The 25,942-nt window shown below is 37.7% G+C and overlaps 1 protein-coding gene across 1 annotated transcript; it reads left to right on the top strand.

Moving 5' to 3' along the window:
* The first annotated feature begins 2,985 nt into the window (after positions 1-2,985).
* Positions 2,986-25,871, top strand: LOC755896 (N-alpha-acetyltransferase 25, NatB auxiliary subunit). The gene is made up of 24 exons (XM_030991386.1): positions 2,986-3,082; positions 4,323-4,408; positions 4,902-5,040; positions 5,340-5,458; positions 5,964-6,038; positions 6,866-7,052; positions 9,112-9,223; positions 9,559-9,645; positions 10,579-10,787; positions 11,149-11,330; positions 11,674-11,899; positions 14,051-14,161; positions 14,502-14,571; positions 15,301-15,400; positions 17,211-17,362; positions 18,037-18,092; positions 18,586-18,658; positions 19,203-19,470; positions 20,132-20,255; positions 20,720-20,791; positions 21,394-21,491; positions 21,970-22,083; positions 22,855-23,001; positions 23,726-25,871. Exons 1-24 carry the CDS (start codon positions 3,022-3,024, stop codon positions 23,846-23,848), a joined length of 2,991 nt encoding a protein of 996 aa, XP_030847246.1. The 5' UTR covers positions 2,986-3,021; the 3' UTR covers positions 23,849-25,871.
* Positions 25,872-25,942: the final 71 nt, after the last annotated feature.

Below are 25,942 nucleotides of genomic sequence, written 5' to 3'. Positions count from 1 at the left end.
AAAAAGGAAAAAAGGGAAAGAAAAAAGGAAGAAGAAGAGAAAAGGAAGAAAAAGGGAAAAGAAAAGGAAAGGAATAAAAATGGGAAAAAAAAAAGAACATGGCCGTAAGCACCAGGGGGGGGGGGGGCAGTTGACCCCAGATATTTTGAAATCGTACAGTTTTTTTCCTGAAAATGTAGTGTAGGCCTATACCAAATCCTTCAATTCTACTTTTGAAAATGCAAAAGTACCCTCATGACCAGTTAGGTCGCTCGAACTCCCTTCACTCCTTTTGCTTTTGAGATTCTTCGAAAACTTTTAACGCATCTTTCCCCCTTCCCCCATCAGAAAAATATTCCGCATACGGCCCTGAAAAATTAAAACAAATGAAAATAGGAAAATATAATTGATATAACAAATTTGAAACTCTTCGCTGGCGCGAACTGCTTGCTAGCCTATTTTGTATTAAATGTTTTCACTTCCTCGTCCCCCTGAAAAAAGAAAAGGATTAGTATTGCCTAGAATACAATTGTGCCTGCCCCGACGGGCCCCGACCTGCAACCATGGCAACAATAACACACAATGTACCAAATGTTACTAAAAGAGACTAATTCATTTTTCTCGCTCGCTACACTCGCTCGCGAATAAAATGAATAGACATTGCTTTGGAAACAATTGTGCCCACCCTTGACCTGCAACAATATCATTAAAAATGGAAGAGTTTTTTCGCCCTCTCGCCAAAAAGGAATTGAATCGCGTTAAACGCGATTGCGTCCATCCTGACCTGCACCAATAAAAACAAGTTTATTTATTAATTTCTATTAAAAGAGAATTATTTTTTTTGCTTGCTCGCTATGCTCGCTCGCCAAAATGGAATTGACACCGCTTACGTGCCCGCCCCAACCTGCAACAACCAGTTAATAATTATGTACGAAACGTTATTCAAAGAAGTTTTGGTGTGCTCGTGCTCGCCAAAACGGAATTAACATCACCTTAGACATGATTGTGTAAGCCCTGCCCTGCAACAAAAAAATCTGAAATTTATGAACCGATTATCATTACAAAAATTTTGCTCGCTCGCTACGCTCGCTCGCCAAAATAGAATTAACACCGCTTTTAATAATCACGTCCCTGACATGGAATAATGAACCCAAGTTTTATGTACCATATTTTCCCTATAAAAGAAAAGTGATTTTTTTCCGCTCGCTACGCTCGCTAGCTCGTGGAATTATGTGCCCACCACTAACCTGCTACAATATCATTAAAAAGAGAAATGTAGGGGGTTGCCTGCCCGCCAAAATGGGATTGACATTGCCTTAAACACGATTGTGCCCGCCCCCTACCTGCAACAATGAAACAAATTTTATATAGCGATTCATTGAGAGAAAGATGTATTTTCGCTCGCTAGCTAAAATGGGTATAAAATCACCGTAAACACAATATTGTTCCCGCGCCCTGCATGGGACAATTGAACCAAGTTTAAGTGGCAATTATTAAAAAATAAGTGATTTTTTTCTTGCTCGCTACACTAGTTTGCAAAAAAATGAAATTAACGTCGCTAACAAGTGAATGTTCCCACCCCCAACTTGCAACAATACCAGTTTATATACCAAACGTTACTTTAAGATTTTTTTTTGCTCGCTCGCTCGCTCGCCAGAAGTGAAAATTAGCATCGCCTTTTTTGTTTGTTTCGGTCGCTTGCCCCCCCTGACGGAGTACCCCAGGTACGCCACTGTCTGCGCGTCCCATTTTCGTCCTCGAGCGAGTCTATAGACTCATGTTACATAACTCCAGGTTCTCGATAGACTCGCAGTCGCGTGCGGCGGCTGACCCTGAGCTGAGCTGAGGTCAGACTTTGTCCTCAGCTTGAGGTCACTGCATGAGGTCGTGTTACTAGAAGGTCGGCCTGCTCGAAAACAGTAGACTACAAATAATGCTCCTCTATATGAAAGCCAGAAAAACCTAACGGAGGAACTTCTTTTGTAGTCTTTGCTGCCGCAATGCCCTAGTTGCTAGCGCCCCGATTATAATTCATACAATGACTAGAGTATAGGCCCACACAATATCAGAATCTCGACTTTCTTTTTCGGACTGACCGGGGCAGTCGAAGAGAAAATAGTTAACAAAATTATCTTACGGAGTGTGACGTGACTGACGTCACACCAGGGGCGTACGCAGGATTTTTTCAAGGGGGGGGGGGGGGGGGGGTTTAGTTTTTTTTAGGGGGGTTTACACACATAAAAATACCAAAGGGGGGGTTTGAACCCCCAACCCCCCCCCCCTCTGCGTACGCCCCTGCGTCACACCCATCCCCCGCAAAGGAATTTATCTTCTCGTAGAATTATGAATGACCACAGAGCTCTTGACCAATCCATGAACTTAAGACATTTAATACGAGCGATATAATAAAACTAATATTGGAATTCAAATTGTTTTTGTATATTTCTTCTTTTGACCAGTCATCGTCGCAGTTGGTTTGTCCATGTTGTTGTTGTTGGTTTGTCCATGGTTTAAGTATGACTGACTGAGTGATGATGAGTATTGGTAACGAGAAAAGTGAGACAGTTTCTGCAACACTTAATTTTGTTACCGTATTATTTTTGTATTTGAAAGTGTAATATGGTGCTCATTGCTCAACAGTGACATTGAGATGAATTGTTTGTCATATGTATCGCATTACTCTTCATTTTGGGGGAATTTTGATTATTATAATGCCAGGGAGGGAAAGTAGTCTCTGCAGAGATATGAAAAAAGTGGGGGGAAATAGGGACTTATTTATGGAGATCGAAATAGAAAAGGGAATACTGAGAGAGATCGAGAAGGAAGGGAAATAGAGTGGAAAGAGAGAAATGGATGAGAGACAGAGGAAAAAGAGGGAGAGGCCGGATCGAGAGAGGGTGACATAAAAAATAACGATAACATTATACATTGGCACTAATGCCGATGCCACGCCTATTTGCATACCAAGAAATAGTCTCGTGTAAGGCTCTCGTCTGCATTTATCTCGTGCATCGCGTTACCTTTCATCTCTCAGTTTTCAACATGGCGGGTCGCAGTGGCCATGTGGATGTCGTCAATGAAAGGCGACTGAAGCCTTTATACGGTGCGTATATGACGAATATGAACTATTTCTTCAAAGTTGATAGTTGAGAGATTCGGTATATGTGTATGAAATGTTTTCCATGACCTTTCTTTGTGTTTAAAATGACAAGAACTCGAATTATATAGTTGCGAGAGCGAGGCCAAATTTGGCTGAGTCCGACCCGAGTCCGAGAGGCGGGACTCGAAATTGGATTTTGAGAGTGAGTGAGATGAGAAGAGAATGAATTTTTGTTCATGAAATTAATTACCAAATGCGTAACCCTATTCTTAAGTGGACGGTGTTTTTATTTTAGTGAAGCCGCTAAATAGTATTGTCTCAGACTTCTTGGATATGAATGTGGGTGCTCCAGGCAGACATTTACAATGTTGTCCCACATATTGAGTTTCATGTAGAGATGTAGGCAGATGATTGATAAAACATGCTTGAGGCATTGTAACTACGGTGACAAACCAAAATGCGATCCACTTCTTTTTCTTCTTCTTCTTCTTCTTCTTCATCTCGATTTCCAACTATAATAATCGTTACTCTCCTCTTTCTCCTCTCTTTCTTTAATTTATGTTCTTCCCGCTTCATTGTTAAATTTTGACTTTAAATAAAGTTTAACGAATAGATCTAGAGTCTAGATCTAGAAATACAATAATAATGGTTTTGTTGTGTGTTTCTAGACGCAGGACATCTTTTTCAAGTGTCTCTTGTAAATTACAGTCCACATTAAATAATGTAGGTTGTAGGAGAAAAATAAGAGATGCTGGAAGTGGACAGGAGCTTGACCTGTTTCAAAGCATTGTCAATTGTTTAAATTGCTGATTGCTACTTTGTTTTGTCATGAACCGTCCATTTGTAGTGTTCATAACTTCATTCTATACTTAGTTGGTGTACTTGGTAGATTAGCCAAGGGAAGGGCTCTCAAATGACTCTTAAAAGTTACCACTGTAGGTGCAGACACAAATTTTTCTGGTAGATTATTCTAAGGTTGGACCACTCTGTTAGAATAAAAATGGCCAGCCAGTTGTGTTCTGGAACATCTTTGGCACACTTTTCTAAAATGCATATTGTTGGCCACAGGTGAGACTATGCATGCAATTTTACTTTTTTATTCAATAGCTTGGATTCATGAATACTTGTTCTGTTACCAGAAAAATTATCAAAGAATGTGCTACATTCATCAACTCTGCATGTTGTACAGAAATACCTGCACCAAGAGAATGTTGCATTGTAGTGTTTCATTTTTTTCCTGCAGACAATCTTGATAATGGCAACTACAAAATGGCACTGCAGGCTGCAGATAAACTGCTCAAGAAACACAAGGATCTTCATTGTGCTAAGGTAAGACAGTAGTTCTATGTATCCAACAGATTCTTCAATCCATGTCTTCTTTTCTGCAGCACATCTAATTGGTTCCCTCAAACCTCTCCAAACTCCCAAGAGAAATTCAACTACAAATGTGTATACATACTATAGGATCAGATATTTTTGTGAATTGCGCAGGCACATACATGTTTGTGGGTTGTTAGTTTGTCAGAATTATCATCACGGGCTTCATACCAATGATGTTTGTGAGTGCATTATTGTTGCTTGCTCTTAAATTTGCGACCCTTTACAAAAATTAAACCCTTCTGAAAAGAATGCTTATACAGTATTACAAAATCCTTTTTCGTCATCTGGTGTCATAGATCATTGTCCATGACCAGGCATAGGGAGACACAGTGTTGTCACAGTCACAGATGAAAGATAATCTATAGTTTAGATGGTGAAAAGGAAATGAAATTTCATTGAATATTTCTCATGATATCTCATGTTAATGTTTGTTATGTTGTAGGTGTTGAAGGCACTAGCTCTCCTTCGCATGGGTCGTAGGAAAGAGAGTCTAGCAATCACAGAAGATGTCATTGAGGTCAAGCCAACGGATGAGGCTACATTATCAGCCCTTTCTATCTGCTTCAGGGAGATGCAGAAACGTGAGAGATTTTTTTCCTTCTCTTTTCCTCATACGAGGCACTTTATTACTTTATATCATTTTAACAACATTGCATATAGAGTTTGATTACAATATATACACATAGATGACAGGAAATATTCTGAAAAAAGTATCTCTGACATGTTCATGCCTATAAATGCCTGACTACTTCTGACATATATCATTTTTCATTATATTGGTTATATTCAGGCTGATGTTACATCCCATAACAGTTATGACTTTATTTTTTATGATTTGTAAATGACTGATTCAACATTTCAATAACATATTTCTTTACAGCTGAGTTGATAGTAGAGATTTACAGCAGCGCTCTAAAGAACCAGCCACAGAATGAAGAGTTTCACACTTATCTCTTTATGGCCTTAGTCAGAATAGGAAACTGCAAGAGGCAACAACAGGTTTGTTACAAATGTACTTTTTTTATTGAGAATAATATTCATAGTACTGGTAAATGTTATTTATCACCTGTCCAAGCAACTTGTCAAAGTGCTTTACTATGTTATTACAGAATCAGCATTAGAATAATCTTCTTCAGCTAGTTGCCAGTTTACAGCTGCACACATGCATATCCCACCTTAATGATTTTGTATCTTACAAGGGAATCAATGATAGTCATTAAGAAAAAATTGTTTGTTGAAAATCAAGTTGATTTAAGTGAAAAATGTCTTTACTTAATCATTTCCTAATCCTAACTACTAAAACTGTCAAACATTGTAAGTATGTGGATACTGCATCATAGTACCTTATTCCACTTTCTTCTAAAGGTCTATTGACATGTTCCTAATTATTCCTACTATTAGTTAATTTGATTTAATTTGTTTGATATGTTTTATATTGTTTTACCTTTTTGTTTGTAGTGCCCTATATCAATATATATGTTTAATTGTTTATTGTTCATTGCAGGTTGCTATGGCTTTGTACAAAGCTTTTCCCAAGAATCCATACTACTTCTGGGGTGTCATGAGTGTTGTGATGCAGGTGAGCATTATTTCGTACATCTCAATAGAAATATATGAAGAAAATATTTGAAGTATAATTTGGATTTCTAAAGTAATCTGTTTCATATGATACTGTGAACAAGACTTACTTAGCTGGTGTCCCCATTAGAAGCAAGCTCATAGCCACAACATACAATACAGCACAGCTCAACCGAACAATATCTATGTAATGCAACAGAAAAGTGCTACAATCAGCATAATACTAATAGTAATAATAATATAAATATGTCTTGTTTACCCAGGGTTCCCTAAACAGACCTGCCAACCAGTACGATTTAGTCGTATTTAGTACGATTTTTAGAAGCAAATACGACAGTACGATTTTCCTCAATAAAATACGATTTTCAAAATACAATTTTTGAACTGCCTTAATCAATATTAATGCTGTTCTCCCTGAGGGCCCTGCAATCATATTAGATCCCCAGCTTTAGCCGAGCTACCTTACAAATGTGACAACATAACAACAACACAACCACAAAAGATACCACATCATATTACAATTAACACAACTAATTAAGTTATTTTGGACCCAATACAAATCTGCAGTCTAATATGAATTGTGAGATGATTGAGAAAAATAAATACAGAGTTGCATACATCTCTGGAATTTTGTAGATGCCTTCAGAAGTAATTTTTTTTCTTCAAACCTCTTAAAATTACCATCATGACTGAAAGTTTTCAAAGTTTCATGTTTGATTTCCACATTATGAATGATGACTATGTATTCAAATCAATTACTTAATATAAAATGTCTGATGGTACGATTTGACTCATTTGAGTTTATCTAAACTTCCATTTCTTTCTCAGGGTCTAACGAGTGTTGACACCAAGCTGGCATCCACTATGTACTTTCCTCTCTCAGAGAAGATGATTGAGAGAATGGTCAAGGAGAATAAGCTGGACGCTGAGGCGGAGGTCATTCTCTATCTCATGGTGCTAGATTATCTTGGGAAACATGACAAGGCCATAGAGATACTGGATGGACCATTAGGAAGTAAGCACATGTTCACCAAACTCTTTTTGTACTACAGCAATATAATAATCAGTGGTCAAGCTAGTTAGGTATAACTTGACCATGTACATGTACAGTACAATATAATAATCAGTGGTCAAGCTAGTTAGGTATAACTTGACCATGTACAGTACAATATAATAATCAGTGGTCAAGCTAGTTAGGTATAACTTGACCATGTACAGTACAATATAATAATCAGTGGTCAAGCTAGTTAGGTATAACTTGACCATGTGCAGTACAATGTAATAGATCATGGTAAAGATTGCTTACCATTTGAAATGAACCTATCAATATCATGTTAGTAGGTTTTACTGGGAACCAAGGGCTTGTGTAAAAAAGAGAACCATTTCCCCCAAACCCAGCTCTATCCTTGACCGAAGTTCTCCTTCACTTTAGTTTCATGTATGTTGCACGCACGTGAATACTGCGGTCGCGTCGTCCATAGTCGTATTATACCCGATTGCCCTGAGTCAGGCCAAAGGAAAGACACGTAGTCGTCGTGCTACACCCCCTTCAACACCCAAAGCCCATTTAGACATGATTAGGTTGAATGCTTGAAAAGTGAAATGAAAAAGAGCACATTGTGCTTCATATTTCTATATCGTATGACATACAGATTAGTGAGTTTATATATGTAGTGAGGCCATTGTTTTGTGCAGCATTTTTTATTTTTTATTTTTTGATCTCAGAGTAATTTCCTGCATCATGTGTGACTAGGGCTGCAATGGCTCATCGGCATCACTGAATGCAACGTTTAAATACCTGTTTTTCTCTGAACATATGTTAAATGCAGACATGCCAACCGTTCCGATTTTAACGGAACTGTTCCGTTTTTGAAGTTTTTATAGCCCTAAAAAACGGAACGTTCCGATTTTGGGGAATTTGGCTTTCCATACATAGTATTGATCCGATCGATTGCTGAACGGATTGCATTGCGCAAGGTGCGTGCAGCGTGCACTGATATGTACGTACAGTGGCAGCGTGTTACTGCGCGCCACGTGCACTCTGATATATGTTTCCGTACGTAACATTTCCGTACGTAAATACTTGCGCTGGCAAATCTCGTAAGTATAATTTCTATACGTTTGCACGCATAACAGCGCAGCAGCATGCATTGGCTATCGCGGCTAGGGTCCCCATGCAAAGTACGTGTTTCGAGGTACCGTATACTTTGTGATTTGTGATTTGTCTCGGAAGAAAATCTGTCAAAATGAGCGGAACAGCAGCAAGACGAATTCAGAAGTACAAACAGGAATACAAGGAACGATGGCAAAAAGCTAGCCCGCCACCTTCCCACCTCGAACCTTTCGAGTTCCGCTAAAATTGTGCGCTGCGGAGCTCCGAGGGTGCGTTGGTATCGCTGGCAAACTCTCGGGCGGCTAGCTCCCCACGACGGACCATTCGCGGTATGGCGAGAGTGTGTGTGTGAGATACGACTTTGGATTCGAGAACGCACGTACCACAACCGTGCGCGTCATTTTCAGCTGTCGAATGTACGATTTTTAGTACAGATACTTTGTCAGTTTTCTTCTAATATCTTTGGTTTTACAACATTTAAAAATATAATTTCTTCAAATTTGCTCCTGACTCGGTTCAGACTAATTGTCTGATGTGTTTTCAAGTCAATTTCTTGAATATATTTTTTTGCATGAATTTGCCTAGACCTAGTCTAGACCTATGACACAAAAATTACCCATAAACTTGGGTTGAATTTTAGGGGAAATGGTCCCTAAAATAGGCTCAGATTGCACCAGAGAGCATCTGGAAACCCAGAGCTTCCAGGGCCCTAAAGCGGGCCCTGGACCCCGGCTAAAAAGACTTCGCGCTTCGCGCTCGTGATGTGCGCTTTGCGCACATAGTGTACAGATTTCTGATTTTCAAATGTTGGCATGTATGTAAATGTAATCCTTTTTGATGCAAATAAGTTATGTTGGCAGTCAACATCACCCTTTCTTAAAGATCTAAGATCCCAATATTTCATATTATCTTGTTTGATGTACAGATGATTTTATTGTAAGACTGTCTTCCTTTCTTTCAGAGCTGATGAACAGTGAAATTGATGGAGTACTCATCCGCAAGGCAGAGCTCTTCACCAAGATGGAGAAATGTGCTGAGGCTAATAACGCCTATAGATCATTGCTACTCAAACAGTAAGTACATTATTAGTTTGGTCTTTCTTGATGGGTTATAAGTCAGAAGCAAAGGTGTTGTTGTTGTTTGTATTGTTGGCGTTCAGTCAAAATTGACTATTTACGTATGTCTGTTAAGTAGTAGTTATATTGTCTATGTCCGTCAAATCATTTGTCGTTGAGAAAAAAGGTATTGACTCCTTTGTTTAACTTTAATTTCTGAATTTGTATTAACAGTTCTGGTTGTATGGCTGATTCACCATGAGTGGAGTATGTCATTACTATATACAAATGACGGTGAGTTATTAGATGGAGGTGTGTTTTCTCTAACAGTTCTTCTTTGTTTTATGCAATAGGCCAGACAATTGGTTTTTCTATGAACAGTACTTCACTTCAGCCTTCAAGCTCCTAGATGCATCATGGACCCCTCCTGAAGATGAACAGTAAGTTCAAAAGATATTTTGTGTCAATCATTGAGTGGAAATGAAATATGATTGGGTAATGTTTGCTTTGGGCTTGGGTTTGTCAGATATATATAAGGTTATGTCTTGGTTTAGGGCTAGGTATCAGTAAAAAGCCACTAGATATAATTTCAATGATTCTTGATCGAGGTGTTATGGTCGAATGAACAAGTCAGAGGACTATGGACTAAATTGTCTTGAGATTAAAACTTCAGTCAGAGCACCAAAGACTTACCGGGTAGCTAAAATAGTTCTGATATGCCACTAGATATTGAGAAAAAACAAACCTATTAAAGTGACTCTGTAACAATGCCTCAGATTCAGTAACAAAATGCTGCGTTCATAATTATAAACCTTTAGGTCAGGAATCTCATGAATTTTACAAGACAATCGCCTGTCTGATTATCAAGATATTTATGATTGGAAATTGAAATTCCATTTTTCGTTATCCTAACAGTTTTTATAACACTACAGTCTATTGGGGAAAATGAGTATGGTAAAACCGGTCACTCAAAGATTTTTAATTTTTGAGGCACTTCATGATCATTTTGAAGCGCAATTCTTTCAGGACTTCAATATTACATCATATCACAGACACTGATAACACGTAGCGCCGTGCATACTAGATTTATATTGTTAAACGATGCCTTTAAGATAGCTCTGTAATCTGATTGCATTGCATTTTATTGCCAATTTACCATTGCTTGGTATCCAAGTATTTGAAGGGTGTGCACAAGGCGGGATACTTTCAAGGAGTAGAGATGGTGCACACATGTTGATGCTATGGGGGCTTGAATCCCAGTGTCTATCTGGGAACAACGATAGTCTGGTAAAGCATTTAGAAATGTTAGAACTAGTCAATGATATTTTCAATGCCTGTAAATTTCATAAAATATGTTTGTTATTCTTTGATAGAGAGAAGTCCAAGCTTGGTGAGGTTGACCATACCCTGGATCTGGTGGTCAGCTTCATCCAGGAGCAGATCGTTACAGAGGAAGCCAAGTCTAAGAATTCAGGGGATGCAGGAGTGGACCGGTCACTTCGAGGACCTTACCTTGCTAGGCTGGAGTTGATTCAACAGCTTACAAAGAGAGGGGCAGGTGAAGAGGCAAGGGAAAGGATAGGTGAGCTTGCGATGTACTTCATACTGAAAGACTGTGTACTTGAATGGCAAATGTTTTATTGTAATCCTGTTCATTTCAAATGTTTAAAAAGAAAAAGAAAATAATACACTGCTTGTGAGTAAGTCATTTAAAAGATATTATATTTGCCATTGCAATGGCTTTGTGATAAATGTTCTGCACTGATATGTTAAATGATATATACCTACCAGAGGAACAGGTGTGTTTACTATGTACTGTTTGTGAAAGGTGAAATATTTCTCTCTGTAGTTTAACTTTTCAAGTATGATAGTTATCATTATATTGAGAGTTTAATGATCTTTCAATCCCTCACCGTTCTACTTGTGAATCCTATGACTCACAGGTTCAGCTCAAGATCACATCAGGCATTACCACTCTCTCTTTGGTGCTAAGTTCTGTTGCTATAGTGATCTGAGTAGATACACAGATCTCCTAGGTGATGAGGATGGAGCTATCTTTACTCAGAGTCTGGTGGAAGATCGTTTGCCTTTAGATGAGGAGGAGGGTCTCTCAATTGCTACCTCTGTAAGTTCCTGTTTGGTCTTGTGAGAGATTTGTCTTCAAATTTATTTAATTTACATCTCTTAGAAATACAATGTATGCAGAAATAAACAATTTAAGAACAACATGGTACAGAAAATTGACAAAAGATACAATTGACAAAAGATGCGTACACTGTGATGAAGTTAATGTAAGGTGTGAGTAGCGAAGGCCATTGAGTGATTGAAAAATGGACATTAATTTTAGAATACAATAATGAAAATTCTATCTGTATTGTACAAATTATATAGATAATGTCAAAAGTAGTTGATCAATATCAAAGGGATTCCTTACAGTTTGAGAACTCTGGTCATCTTTACCTTTACAGATCAAAGGTCTTCAGAGGCACCTTAGCACCATTCAGTTGAGCAGAAGATTGGGTATCCAATCTACTCTATCATCGGCAGAGAAACTAGACGTTGCTATGGAGATGGCTGCAACTCACAGGCAGAGTCTGCGGTTTGCTGCAGGGAACATCTCGGCTGATCATCAGTATGCTGACGACTACCTCTTACTAGCTGTACATATACTGTTAGATGTATGGGAGGAGACTGGTGAGTTATCAAATCTCTTTGTTATTATGTGCATGGTACAGTGAGTAGTTATACATCTCGGCTGATCATCAGTATGCTGATGACTACCTCCTACTAACTGTACATATACTGTTAGATGTATGGGAGGAGACTGGTGAGTTATCACATCTCTTTGTTAAAGGGACTTGGTAACATTGTTCAGATGAGAGATAGTGGTGCTAGGGTAGTGACTTCAATGCTAGATGTACAATTAAAGATAATTTGAAAAATTGAGTGAAAAAGAACCATTATTCATGTTACAAATTGAGAAAAACTGACCTGATCGATTCCTTAATTCACCTAACTATTTTATTACAAATTTAATTACATTTTAGGTGAATGGAAATCGTCACAAAGCAATAAAATGGCTCTACATTCCATTCCAGACATTTAAGTGTTGACAGATTTTTTATAGCCTTTTTGTCTCGCCTGCGTAGCAAAAAGCGAGACATAGGCGCCGCTTTTCCGGTGACGGCGACGGCGGCGGCGGCGTCAACATCAAAAACTTAACCTAAGGTTAAGTTTTTGAATTTTTGATATCATTTTTAAAGTATAGGTTCTTAGTCAATGAAACTTTGACTATAGGGTAATCAAGTATCCCCAATCTTGTGAGTAGAATTTCAGATCACAAAGTCAAGGTCAAAGGTCATTTAAGGTCAACAGACTTGGACTATGTTGTAGCATCATCATCGAAAACTTAACCAAAGGTTAAGTTTTTGAATTTTTGATATAATTTTGAAAGTATAAGTTCTTAGTCAATGAAACTTGGACTATAGAGTTATCAAGTCTCCCCAATCATGTGAGTAGAATTTCAGGCCACTAAGTTAAGGTCAAAGGTCATTTAAGGTCAACAAACTTAGACTTTGTTGTGGCATCAACATCAAGATTTTCAAAATGCTTCTTCTTCGTTATTTTTCAACCGATTTTGATTCTGATTGTTTCATATGATAGGGCTAGGAGGGGGATTTAAAATTTCAAAACAGAATCGTGAAATTCATTATCTATGCTAATTTATGCAAATTTATTCGAAATCACAAAAAGGCTTCTTCTCCTTCATTTCTCGACCGATTTTGATTTGGTCTGCTTTATATCGTAGAGCTAGCTTTGGTACACTAAACTTCTACACAGAATTTTGAAATTGTTCTCCATTAATTAATTATGGTAATTTATGTAAATTTATTCCAAAAATAACAAAAATTGCTTCTTTTCCCTCATTTCTTGACCGATTTTGATTTGGTTTGCCTTATCTGGTAGAGCTAAATTTGGAACACTAAACTTCTACACAGAATTGTGAGATTTTGCTCCATTGATTATTTATGGTACTTTATGCAAATGAAATGAAATTATGTTCCTTCCAGGGCATCAAATTTTTATTTTTTGTCCAGTTCAAAAGTGTACCACATAAAATTTACGATATTTGTTGTTGCAAGATGCGGATGAGCACTACGTCATTGACGTTCTGGTTTATCATATTGAATTGCGTTATGCAGGCGAGACCGCCGAGAGCGTTTCCCTTGTTTATGTCTCTGTTTTTCATGGAAAAACGGTTGGGAAAATTCAAAAATGGTTGGGAGAATTTACTGTTTTTCACTGTAAGAGGGTGTCATACATCGACTCCTTCACAGAAAACCATAGATATCTTCGTGGTTTGAGAATTTTTTTACATTTTATACAAAAATCAAGCAAGTTTTTCATCAACCTTCAACAATGTTACCAAGTCACTTTAATATGTGCATGGTACAGTGAGTAGTTATACATCTCGGCTGATCATCAGTATGCAGACGACTACCTCTTACAATTGTTGTATCATTGAATGTGTTGGAAAAGAGTGACGGTTTTTCAGATCTTCTAAACAGTCAATTCTCTTGAGTTGTGTTACTCAAGATGAATTGTAAATTGCTGTTAAGTTACTCCATTTACCAGCTATCACTTTTAATCAAAATGTTATCACATCATGGAATACAACCATCCCTTGTTTTGTAATTATTTTTTATATGCACAGATGTCAAGAAATGATGGGTTGCAGGCACTTAGATGAAGCTGAAGCAAGAATTTAAATCTTGATTTTACTGTAGGTAATCCTCTCTTTCAGGGTTATGATTACTGATGGATTAATACTTAATATTTTTTCAGGTGATGACCAGCATCTATGGAAGATGATTATGATGTTAGAGATGGGAATTACAAACAGCAAGAATAACAGTCAGATGAAACTACTTCTCATGAGACTTTACTGTGTAGCAAGTGAGTAAAAGCAATAGTACCTGTGATATGCGGATACAAATATGAAGGAGGAACTAAAATGATGGGGTTGATATCTTTGATTTAATGATGAATATCTTCTGATCCCTCCAATTCAAAATGAATTTAGTATTTGCTTTCCTGCCTTTTTCTTACAATTACGAAACAGTGCTGCACACATTGCCTATTAATGATGAATTACAGTTATTAGGGACTGATGATGATGATGACGATGATGATGACCGAGATGTTAATGATGATGACGATGATGATGACAATGATAAACATATATGATTCCCTCTTCTCGACTAAACCTTTTCATACTTGATTGTTTTCTTGTCAGGTGTGTTTGGTCCCATCCCTGATCTCTTCACCAGCTTAGATATCAAACACATACAACAAGACACTCTGGGGTAAGATCCAATCAAGGGTTCAGTGACACAAAGACGTAACTCCATATTTTGCCAAAATGAGTATTTGATATCAAAATGTTCAGAAAAATGTGGGCTTTCCAGGAAACACAAAGACTTAACTCCACCCAACATCCCACTGAAGTCAATGGCTAGTGAAACATAGACTTAACTCCTTAAGGCCCAAGTGCTCAGTGACACACCGCTTTTTCTCAAAATGGAGTTACGTCTTTGTCACTGACCCCTCGTAATGTAGGTTATTCTTCCATTATCCTAGATAACACGTCTCTAGTAGACCAAAGGATTTCTGTATGTAGATGAATGAATGATAACTATGTTTCTTTATAGAAAGAATGTCTCTATTTACGTAGGATAAGTACAAAAAGAGGATTTTTTGCTTAACCATCCTGCTTGATGATTGTGACCATTCTTCTTGTTATAATAATGATAATAATGATAATTTCCATTTATTTAGCACATGATACTAAACACGTAATTCTCTATGCCCTTATACCTTTATTTAACACTTTCTAGATCCGTGGAATGAAAAGTTTTGTGCCTTCATTTTATTTGTGAATGTATAAATTACAAGAATTATGTGACAAACCATTAATCCCATTACTATACCATGTGTTTGTTTTTAAATAATACTGACCTTTGAACATTGCTATATATTTCTGGTGACTTTTGAATCAATACATTCTCCTTTTCTTTTACCTGTTTGTTTTATAGATATAATGCAGCTAGCTTTGTGAAGTCACTAGGCCACTTTTCATCGGCCAACTCACTATACAATTCAACTCTTAGGTTCTTCACTTCAAATCACAAAGATGTAAGATTTATCAAACTTCTTCTTCTTTTAGTGTATCTGAATTCTATCTGAGAATGATTGCATTGATTGGACCAGTGTGGAAAGCAGTTTTGTAACTGACAATGCTACCACGAAATAACATAATTATAAACAATGAGTAGCATTTTCAAACCATTCTATTCATATTTGATAGATTATTTGACAAAATGATTTAATCTTAATATGTTGAGTGCTAAGCCTTAAGTATATTGGGTTAGGGTCTATGAAAAATATGTTTCTCGCCAAACTCAAATTATGTCCAACTGGTGAATAAGGATGTAATACCTTATGTCTCAATTTTCGGGCATGGTGCGATCTGTACAGGTCAGGGAGAAATCAGGCGACAGATTTGACATGAGTTGGCGCCACCCCACGATAAATGTAAACAGTTTTTTTTTGAGGATGAAAAAAATACTTTGCCTTTTCTTAAAAGTCAAACTTAAAATTTTTCGGGCGTGTTCTCGATCAACAAAAACAGCCGGGCCACCCTCTGGTCACCCTAGGGCACTGACCTAAAAGGGCCAAAATATGCCCTGAACTAATCGTGAACTCGTCGCTGTTTATTGTTTAAATATGACTTCGGCATTAATCACATGGCTACACCGACTCTAAATAATGGACCATTCTAGTGGACCATAGTAAGTAATGTAATTGTTTGTTCAGTCTCGTGTTGGTCTGGTCTTGGTCTTCTTGGTCTGGTCTTGGTCTTGTTGGTCTGACAGGGGTATCAGAGTAAAGTATACGTCATGTCATTGATTTTGGCCCGTATTCTGAAGTCGTGTCTAACTCCTGTTTAACTAAACAGTTGTCTAAGTCTTGTCTAAGTCCCGTCTAACTTTAGACACGAAGTCGTGTCTAACTTTTTTGGTATTCTGAAGTCGTGTTTACATAAAGTTAAACACGAAGTCCTGTCTAAGTCCTGTTTAACTTTAGACAACTGCGAGGGGTTGTTTAAGTCCTGTTTAAGGGCGCGATTCTGCTGCTTTTCAACGTCGACGGTACACTGTACTTGCTGACCCCGAAGTTGCGGGGGAGAACGATGGTACGTGCATTCTCCAAAATTTCAAATACGTTTTGCAGGATTTTTTCTCGTGTAGCCTAATTTTTTTTCTCGATAATATCAACTATTCTTATCTACTGGTGACATCTTGGAAATTCCATAATCTATAATAAACTAACCATTCTGTTGGAGAAGTTTCTTTTGTGGTTCTTCCGAGCACTGAGGCACCGATAAGTAGTGTGTTTGTCAATCTCAGTGTACAGTACGTGTACTACGTACGTACGTACACAAAGTACATGCAGTCTAGTCATTACGTCACGATCACATCACCATGGTACCAGCACGCGCACAGCTAGCTGTGCGCGTTAATTTATTTATCCGGTGCGCGCACGCATGCGCATTGGGTCTTTCGTCAGAATTAACGCCTACTGGGCATGCCCAGAAGTCGTGACTAAGAGTTAAACACGACTTGCGCAGAACTTAAACAGTTGTTTAGTTAAACACCACTTAGACAGGACTTAAACAGTTGTTTAGTTAGACGAGACTTAGACACGACTTCAGAATACGAAATTTAGTTAAACAGGACTTAGACACGACCTCGCGTCTAAGTCGTGTCTAAGTCGTGTCTAACTAAACAGTTGTTTAACTTTAGACGTGGCTAAGTTAGACACGACTTCAGAATACGGGCCTATGTCTTTTGAAATAATACTTTAGAATCGCAATCTATGCTGGAGAATGACATTTAGTTCAAGGAAATTTGAAGTAGAGCAAATTGCTTGCTTTTTTTTACAGACAACAGAACACATCATAGCTGCATACAAGTTTGGATCATTTCACAAGATCCCTGAGTTTCTGTCTTTCAGAAAACGAGTAAAGCATTCGCTTCACTTTGCTCAGGTCACCGTGGAGAAGATGTTGCTTGATCTCATGCTAGAATCAGAGAAGTAAGTATGAAAGTGTCTTTGTGGATACCCGACAGGGTCTTTGTGGTGAAGGACAGTGGTATTTACATGTGTATGGTTGGGTGTATGTGATTTTGTGATAGGATCTATGTGGGTGTATTGTAGGGTTATATGGGTTTTTATAGGGTCTTTATGTTATGGTAGGGTGCATGCAAGTTTGTGATAAGATCAGTGGCGGTTTCTTAAGTTTTTCTACATGATTTTGAGCTGTGAATCAGCTGGAAATTATGGAACTGAATTATTACGGTCATTTGCGGCAATAGTATCAGAGCGGTTTGTGTGATTGAAAGGGTGTTTTATTCTTTCTTACATATATATTTTTTGTCTTGATAATGCAAAACATGACCGTGTTTTCCGACCGTATGTCCAGACGTGTACACAACTACAAAAATACACTCGCATGCACAGGCTTAGTGTATGAAGGGGTCTTGGTAGGGAAGGGGTCTTTATAAGGAAGGGGTCTGGGCAGGTGTAGATAGTATCCAGGAGGATGCTTACTTGGATATATCTATATCAGGTAAATTTTGACCAGCATGGTAGTGATAATTACAGTTTGGATGATGTATCAGTTGATGCAATCATGTGTGCCGATATTGAAAGGTGGACATGTGTCTTTGAAAGGAATATGAACATGTCATTTATTTTGTTTATTGCAGTAATAGCAAAACATTTGAAGACATTGTTCAAGACATGGAAATCATTCCTGCAAATGGTAAGTTTTTTGTTTTACATTTCAAAAATGTAATATGTCGTTGTTGTTGTTGTTGAATCTATCAGCGCTATCCATCGATTCCGATGATTTCCGCCAGGCTGTGTGTGAGGACGTCTTGCTCTCACTTCTGCTGCTCTACGTTTCTGTGATTCTGATACTTGCCCGGTGTGTGAGATAAAGATTTACCTTGACCTTTGTTATTGGCGAAGTGCAAGGTTATGGAGGATTAATGTGCTCTTTACTCATTATTTGTTAGTCATTTAATGTCAACTGAATAGGATGTTTATATAATCATTGAATAAATAACTTCTTATATACGATTAAAGCTTAGTCACAGTGACAAGGCAGACAAAACCAGGGTGAATATGAAATAATAATTGCTTCAGTCATTTTAGAGGTGGTTTTGGTAGTGTGACTGACATACTGCATATACTGCATCTCATTTGATAATAATAAAGCCATTTAAAACATATAATTGATCTCTTTACGATAGATGACACAGACTGGGATGACCTCCGTGATAACAGAGATCTCAAATTTTTCATCACGTGGTCTCCTCAGGAAAGGTAAGGATTCAGTTTATTTTCATACATGGAAACAACACAATAAAGAATATGGAAATGAGAGACAGCAATAGACAGACAGACAGAGAGAGAGAGAGAGAGAGAGAGAGAGAGAGAGAGAGAGAGAGACCCAGAGAGAGGTTGAGAGAGAGAGAGAGAGAGAGAGAGAGAGAAGATAACACATGGATAGATGAGGTGGCTGAAGTTGGAACAAAAGTGAAAGTAAAAGAGGAAAAAATGACTAGAGTTGTAACAGGGTGCTTATTTGCTGTAGTACAAGTACATAAACTTGTAAACCCATCATTACTAGCAAATACAATTTTGACATTATCCCAAGAAATTAAATGTCCCTTGTAACCAAAACAAAACCCAGATAGGGTTAACATTATCCCATTATCGGTTTTCTATCTGTTACAGAAAGTAATCTTAGCCTATTTCAGTTTATCCTTAATTGTACATCTAACATTGCCTTAGCACCATTTTCTCTCATGTTACCAAGTCTCTTTAAAGAAAGGAATCTTAGCCTATTTCTTCATCCCTTGCACAGGCAACTGTCAGATGAAGACATTGAGATATCGTCCCAACAGGAGAAATCATGGCTGAGGTTACGTAGCCTCTCATTGAGATCTCTAGCAGCCGCAGCCCATCTCTCACCTCAGCAGGTCAGTAATGAGACCCAGCAAGCAGAGACTAATACCATGGCTGCCAGCAATAACGGAGAGTCTGTGGACAAGAGTGACATATTGAAACGATTGCTAGAAGATCTTACTAGCCATGTCGGAACAATCAGAGAAGACCCACATCTGGATCAGAAGGTGATTTTTTTTTTTAGTCAAGATTATTATTGAGGGCTGCCCGGCTGTTTTTGCTGATCGGGAACACGCCCGACGAGTTGAAAGTTTAACTTTAAAAAAAAACCTCAAGGCCAATGATGCTTTTGGGTAGTGTTATGATTTTCTTAGACAGGTATTGATTGTGATAATAGTGCTTGCAATGAGGGTATTGATGATGACACTTTGTTGCTGCAGATCCCATCTATCAAAACAAAAATAATGCTAGGTGATCGAGCATTTGCTTGTTCAGCCCCAAACTCTGGAATAACTTAACATTGGACGTCAGGAAATCACCATCTGTGAATATCTTTAAATCAAAACTGAAAGCGATCTTTTCAACCTAAGCATATCAGGAGCTCTTGTAGCACAGTAGAATATATACTTAATGTTGGATAGTTTCTGCACTCTACAAATGTATTATTATGATGATGTATCATACGGTGGTGACAATCGTTATTTTTCATGTTTGTCTTTTTTCCGATCCTTACATTATATTTCTATATTAAATTTTAAAATAGTCTTCAGTTTTTTATCAGTTCCAAATCAATCTCAACTCAAGAAATTTGCCTAAAGAATATTGATATGTTAGCTGTTAAAACAGAGTAACTAAATCTTTTTTATTTTGTTTCTCTCTACTGTTTAGTACTGCACCCAAGGTCCACCTAAGACGAATCTGTCCGAGTACTTAGCCGGGAAACATGATGTCATTCTAACGGCAGGCTTAAAGATGGTTCTTGGTTCTCATGAGTTCTCCAATCTCAGCTCAGGTAACTCTCCAATACCTTTGAAACCCCATTCAGACATTCTGGCATAAAATTCCTATGTAACCCCCCCCCCCCCCCTCCCCCCACCTACGAGGAGAAAGCGGTGAGCAGCACTGCAAAACTTAACATGTGAACAAATGAAAAGTCAATGCTAGGCGCAATATTGGCCCCAATGTGTAATCCCTGATTTGTGCTGTAAATGATAGAGACATGTAAATCGCAGAAAGCAAATGTCATTTAAATCTGCTTTTTCTAGGCAGCTTACCACCTACTGTCTAAATTGACCTTACCCTCAGGGTCTGTATGCTGGACTTTATTTCATTTTGGCTTCACAAACTAACAGAATATTCTCATTAGTGTGGCTCATTATTTAGTTTTTACCTGAATTGAAAATTTACGTTAAAGACAAATTCAAACTGTTATTATGACCACCTCTTAATAAAGACGTTTCATGTTTATTTGCTCAGACGATTCATCCTATGAGGAGACACAGACTATGATATCACAAGCAATGAAGGACATCCTGTCAAACTTACAAGGTAAGATTATATGACTGCTTTGAATGTTACTCAGCATGTATTCAGAGTTGTCATAGTTTAGTGGTTTGAACAATTAACTGTACGCGCGAAGAAGCCTTTTCAAGATATTTATCTCAATTTACTCTACTTTTAGACTGCAAAGAATGAGTGCTGTTGGGGGCATGTTATTATACAGAAATTGACTGACAGGGGGTGTAAAATAACATTCTTTGGAACTCTGAAGGCAGTTATATTTTCACGAAGGTCAGGTCAGAAGAACGTTATATACCCCTGCCAATCAATATCTGTTATATTTTTTCCATTTTTTTTCTACAACAAAAACAACAACATCAAAAAAAAAAATGCATACAGTCCTCAAGAGGGCGACATGCATTTATTAAAAATATATTAATTTCACCAGCTGGTAAAATATAACCGGCCAGGAAAATATAACAATTACGATCCTCGCAATCGATATCAGGTGACGAGGTCTGGACCAATCACATCTCGGTATCTGTCTAAGCTATCATATAAAACAATGCCTCGTTGTGTCAGTAACTTTACCAATTAAGGATAGACAATATTTCTTTGACACATAATGATTTATTGTTTTTGTTTTACAGAGTCGTTGAGGAGAAGTAGAAGAAGCTTGATCATTGAGAAGGATGGTAAGAAGACCTTTGACAGACATATACTACCAGAGACTGTCCAATTGGTCGAGGTAAGATTGCATTCATAAAGGCTAAATATTTGTCATGCGTGAATATGTTTTTTTAAATAAATTTTCTGCTTGATTCAGATTTGTTTAAATAAATATGTTCAGGATTTTTTTCAATAGACAATGAGCAGCATTAGTTTTATTGAGGTTTCTGACCTCCCAGTTAAAAAGTTTATGGGGAAAGTAGCTTCATTTCACAGCTAATAGCTAACTAGCTAATTAAACTATATTGAGAGCTTTCTTTAAATGAACAAAGAAATTTAGATCTATTCAAAGATCCAAAATATTTTGGATCAAACTAGTACTTGAGAGAAAATAAAAATTAGGGGCTGATGTTGCTTTGCCGGTAATGTGAAATGAAGAAGAGCTAATACTGAATTAATCTTTCGTTGGGTCACAATGTATGGAATCTCAAATGAAGTAGTTAGAGTAGTCCTTGCTAATAAAACGAGTGCTATTATCCACTCTCTCTATCCCACAGACATTCATCTTCATGATCCTGTTGAGTAGTGTATGCTTCAAGATGATGAAGAAAGTCAAGCAAGCAGCTCAGAAAAGAGGCAAGAAGAAGAAGGGAGCACCTCCAAAACCACTGGTATGTTACCTTGTAAAGTCCATTCATAATTACACCTGTATTAAAGCCACACTGTCCTACTTGTAGCTTCTAGCTCCCTCTATATAGAAAACAATGCCTAATCGGTGACCATTGGTCCCCCATGATCCTCTTTTTCTTATGTTAATTGAGAGCTGAGTTTATGAGATAACCACCTGTCCAGTGACCTTGCAGGGCGGTCTAATCCTTCCTATAAACTAGTACAGATAAGCTTTAAGCTATTAATCTAGTTACAATTGCATATGGACCAGGGGTTATTCTGTGGTTTATGTTTTCACATCAATATTTGTTACGATAGAAATGCAGTGATATAATCATGATCACTCAACGATGTTAGGCCTCTTAAAGTGTCCTTGAGTGGTAGATGTAAGTCCACAAGCTTTCATCCTAGTTTACTGATTACACAGAGCAGTATTGTAAAAGCATTAAATAAGAAAGAGTGAGGAAGAGGGAATTTTTTGTTTTTTTGTTTTTTGTTGGTAATTAACACAAAATATGACCCGTATATCACACTGATCGTTTGCATATTGGAAAGTTGAATGATGTTGTATCTATTTTTGAATACGTTACATGATATTCCTCCCCAACTTGTTAAAAAGCTTCTGATCTTTGATGTAGAAGAGCATAAGACGTTTCCACAGCACATGTTTGTTTGAAATCAGGTTTATTTATTAAATTCTCCCTGTACTTTCTCTATCTCTCTCACTATTTTATCTCTATATGTCTCCCTTCCCTCTTCTCCCCATTCCACAGCCGGCAGTGATAGATCAGTTCAAGTCCTACATGGAGGAGTTTCATATACTGTTAGAAGGTCTTCATATGGCTGTCATGGATACTGATATGGTCTTCCTTGCTCTCAAACTAGACCACATGCAGCTCACTGATGGAGATCATGAGTGTGTAAGTACATCAATACATAACATCTGTCTGGTAGGTTGAGCGTATTCCCACTGATTTGACAAGTTTTTACAATTCAGTTCTATACTTCATGATCTTTGGGATTTCCTGCCTCGATAGACAAATGTTTTTATCTTACTGATCCATGTAAGTCTTTGCTGGGTGACCTGTGGTGTGTTTGCCTTCAAGAATACCAGAAGAGCATTTGTGAAATTATTTCACTCTTGCTCCTCCAGCAATGACCAGTGAAATGGAGGCGCCGTTCTCTCAGTCTCACTGACTTGTCAGTAATACATATGTTCACTTATTTTCACCAATACCAGTTTTTTTTTGGTGTTATTACTTACCAAACACCTATATACTACAAAAAAAGAGAAGGTTCATAATGATGGTAATATTGGTGCATGTCCAAACTTACGTACCAAGACAATTCAAGTGAAATAACGCAAAGACACTTTACAGACTGGTTCACACCAAGCACACTTAGGTAAATTGACTGTAATAACAGATATTATCAGATTCTCGACAGTCTATAGATATGCATCAATTAACAACACCCCTTTCTCTCTCACTCTGTTTCCCATTCTCTCATCTCACTTTCCTTCTCATTCTTTCCTTTTCTTCCTCGACTCCTGCTCTTTCCTCCCTCTCTTTCACTCTCCCTCTTTCCTTGCCTCCCCTCTCTCTCTTTCTCTCTCTCTCTCGCTCTCATCCTCTATCTCTGCAGTTCACAGAAGAAGAAGAGAGAGCCATTTGGTCCAAGGTTGAAGAGAGCTACCAAGAATCCTGTAAGGAGATGTCGGATGCCCTCAAGGGCAAAATAGAGTACTTTGTCTCTCTCAAGTTATGATGAAGGACCCCATCAGACCAGGACTTTCTGGGGAATCCCCCCTTTCTCTGTAGGGGAAATCCCCTGCCATAGAACTGTAGACACATTGCTTTGAATGGATGTTGTGTGTTCTTCTAATGCGGATTACACACCAGTTAACCAGAGGCATGATAGGCTTTCTTCTTGAACATGAAAGCTTAATAATCTTCTTATGGACATGGAGATTTGTCTGTAGCAACGGGCTTCTCAATGAAGAATTTCATAGTTTTCCACCTTTGTGCTTATGCAGTGAGACTATGAAGAAAGGGGCTATGGATTGTTTAAACTAAACCTGAGGATGATGTCAATGTCTTTTGCTTTAAACATCAGAAAGATAATGTCTGTTCCAGATGTGTCTTCTTTTTTATTTACTTATTTGTATGAAAGAGTGGCTGCAGAGAAAATGTGCGAGTGCGTACATTTTGTTGATTGGTAATCCATGGTTGGTTGATTGGGATTGGAGTGACCTGTATTGGTCATTTGTATCGTACTTCAGATACTCACAGTAGGTATTTAGTGTAAGCACAGTCAATTATTGTTAGTAAGTGTCATTTTCCGGTGGAGAGACAGTCAAATTCATTCTGAACGTGGGCTATCTTCAAGAAGATGTACTTTTACTCCCACAAGCCTGTAAGCAACCTGTGGACTATCCAAGAATGTTATGTAGATTTATTGCTACTGAAAGTCTTATTTAAGTGAAATTATTCAGAATTAGGCTCTTACAATATAAGCACTTATGTGTATCCTTTGAATATGAACATCTCCCCAGTGTAATTTTGTTCTACAGTTTTCTATGACAAGGAACTTTGTCCAGATGTATCGGCATTCCTCAAATCGGGTCTAGGGGCAGGATGCTTAACATGAAAGCACAATGTTAGAGCTAAATAGATCTGCCAGCTTTGCCAATGAATTTGAAAAGGGCAGTGCCAGAGCATCACAATTTGTGTTTGTGTGTTAGCTATATCTCAGTTATAGGTGTGACTTATGACTAAAATGAACACGGTGTGTATTACCTCTTCACAAAGCCATTGATGTGATCAACACCATTTTATGCTTTATTGCATTTAACAGTGTAAAGGCTTAGTACTAGATACTGAATGCACAGAGACCAATCGTGGTAAAATTCCATGATCCTTAGCAGGACATACATCCACCAAAAGTTAGGACACAACTAGGAAAAGGTTAAGCATTTTAATGTAACTTAAAACACACACACACACACACACACATTAAAACAATGACAGAGCTGGCGTTCTGTGATACAGGTACAGTACAATTATTTATTGAAAACTGTGTGGCGTAATAAGGATTAGTATTGGAATAGATAACATATTTTAAGGAGTTAAATTGAAACGGATGTTATATTGGAATAGATGTCTGGATGAATTACAGATATCATTTGTTTGTGTAGAGGGGATTATGATTGATACTATGCATGTGTAATGCAGAGTGAAGTAGCAGTATTGGAGTTTATAGATCAATCTTCTATTGAAGCCAAGCTTATGGATGCAACTTCTCTTAATCCATTTGGGTTAACTATTCTCATGTCATGTGTGATAGAATCTCTATTGTTAGAATCCATCTTGTATACCCTGTTCACTAATCGTTGCTATGTTGGGTAATCATCATACATTAAGAAGTTTGCCTGAGATTAGATGCATTAGTAAACCGGGCCCGTTGCATAAAACTTACCATTGATGGTAACTTTGCCATCAATGGCAACTACCATGGTAACAGGGCTAAACAGCCAATCAAAATCAAGGTTTCCATGGTGGTTACCATTGATGGCAAAGTTACCATCAATGATAAGTTTTGTGCAACAGGGCCTTGGTCTATTGTTTTATAGTATGTACATGTATTAATTGACTAGAATGTTGAGGTACAATTCAAATCTGTGTTTACTGATAATTTTGTACTTCTTTTGATAAGAAAGTCAAATGGTCTTTTGCATAGAAAGTTGTGATTAAATGCCAACTTGAGTTTAACCAATCTTCATTGCACACAATTAGACTTGTGTTTAATTGCAGTTTGTCACTTGAACTTTGAAAACAAAACAAAATACCATCCAACATCAAA

Source organism: Strongylocentrotus purpuratus, unplaced genomic scaffold, assembly GCF_000002235.5.
Source record: "Strongylocentrotus purpuratus isolate Spur 01 unplaced genomic scaffold, Spur_5.0 spur5_scaffold_2, whole genome shotgun sequence".
In the NCBI taxonomy this organism is placed as follows: domain Eukaryota; kingdom Metazoa; phylum Echinodermata; class Echinoidea; order Camarodonta; family Strongylocentrotidae; genus Strongylocentrotus; species Strongylocentrotus purpuratus.
This window is presented reverse-complemented; position numbering and strand designations above follow the sequence as displayed.

Excerpts from the sequence above, each read along its gene's own strand:
- LOC755896 (XM_030991386.1), top strand. The coding sequence starts at position 3,022 with ATGGCGGGTCGCAGTGGCCATGTGGATGTCGTCAATGAAAGGCGACTG. Across the intron at positions 5,041-5,339 it reads CTTCAGGGAGATGCAGAAAC|CTGAGTTGATAGTAGAGATT; the intron begins GTGAGAGATTTT and ends ATTTCTTTACAG. Across the intron at positions 7,053-9,111 it reads ACTGGATGGACCATTAGGAA|AGCTGATGAACAGTGAAATT; the intron begins GTAAGCACATGT and ends CCTTTCTTTCAG.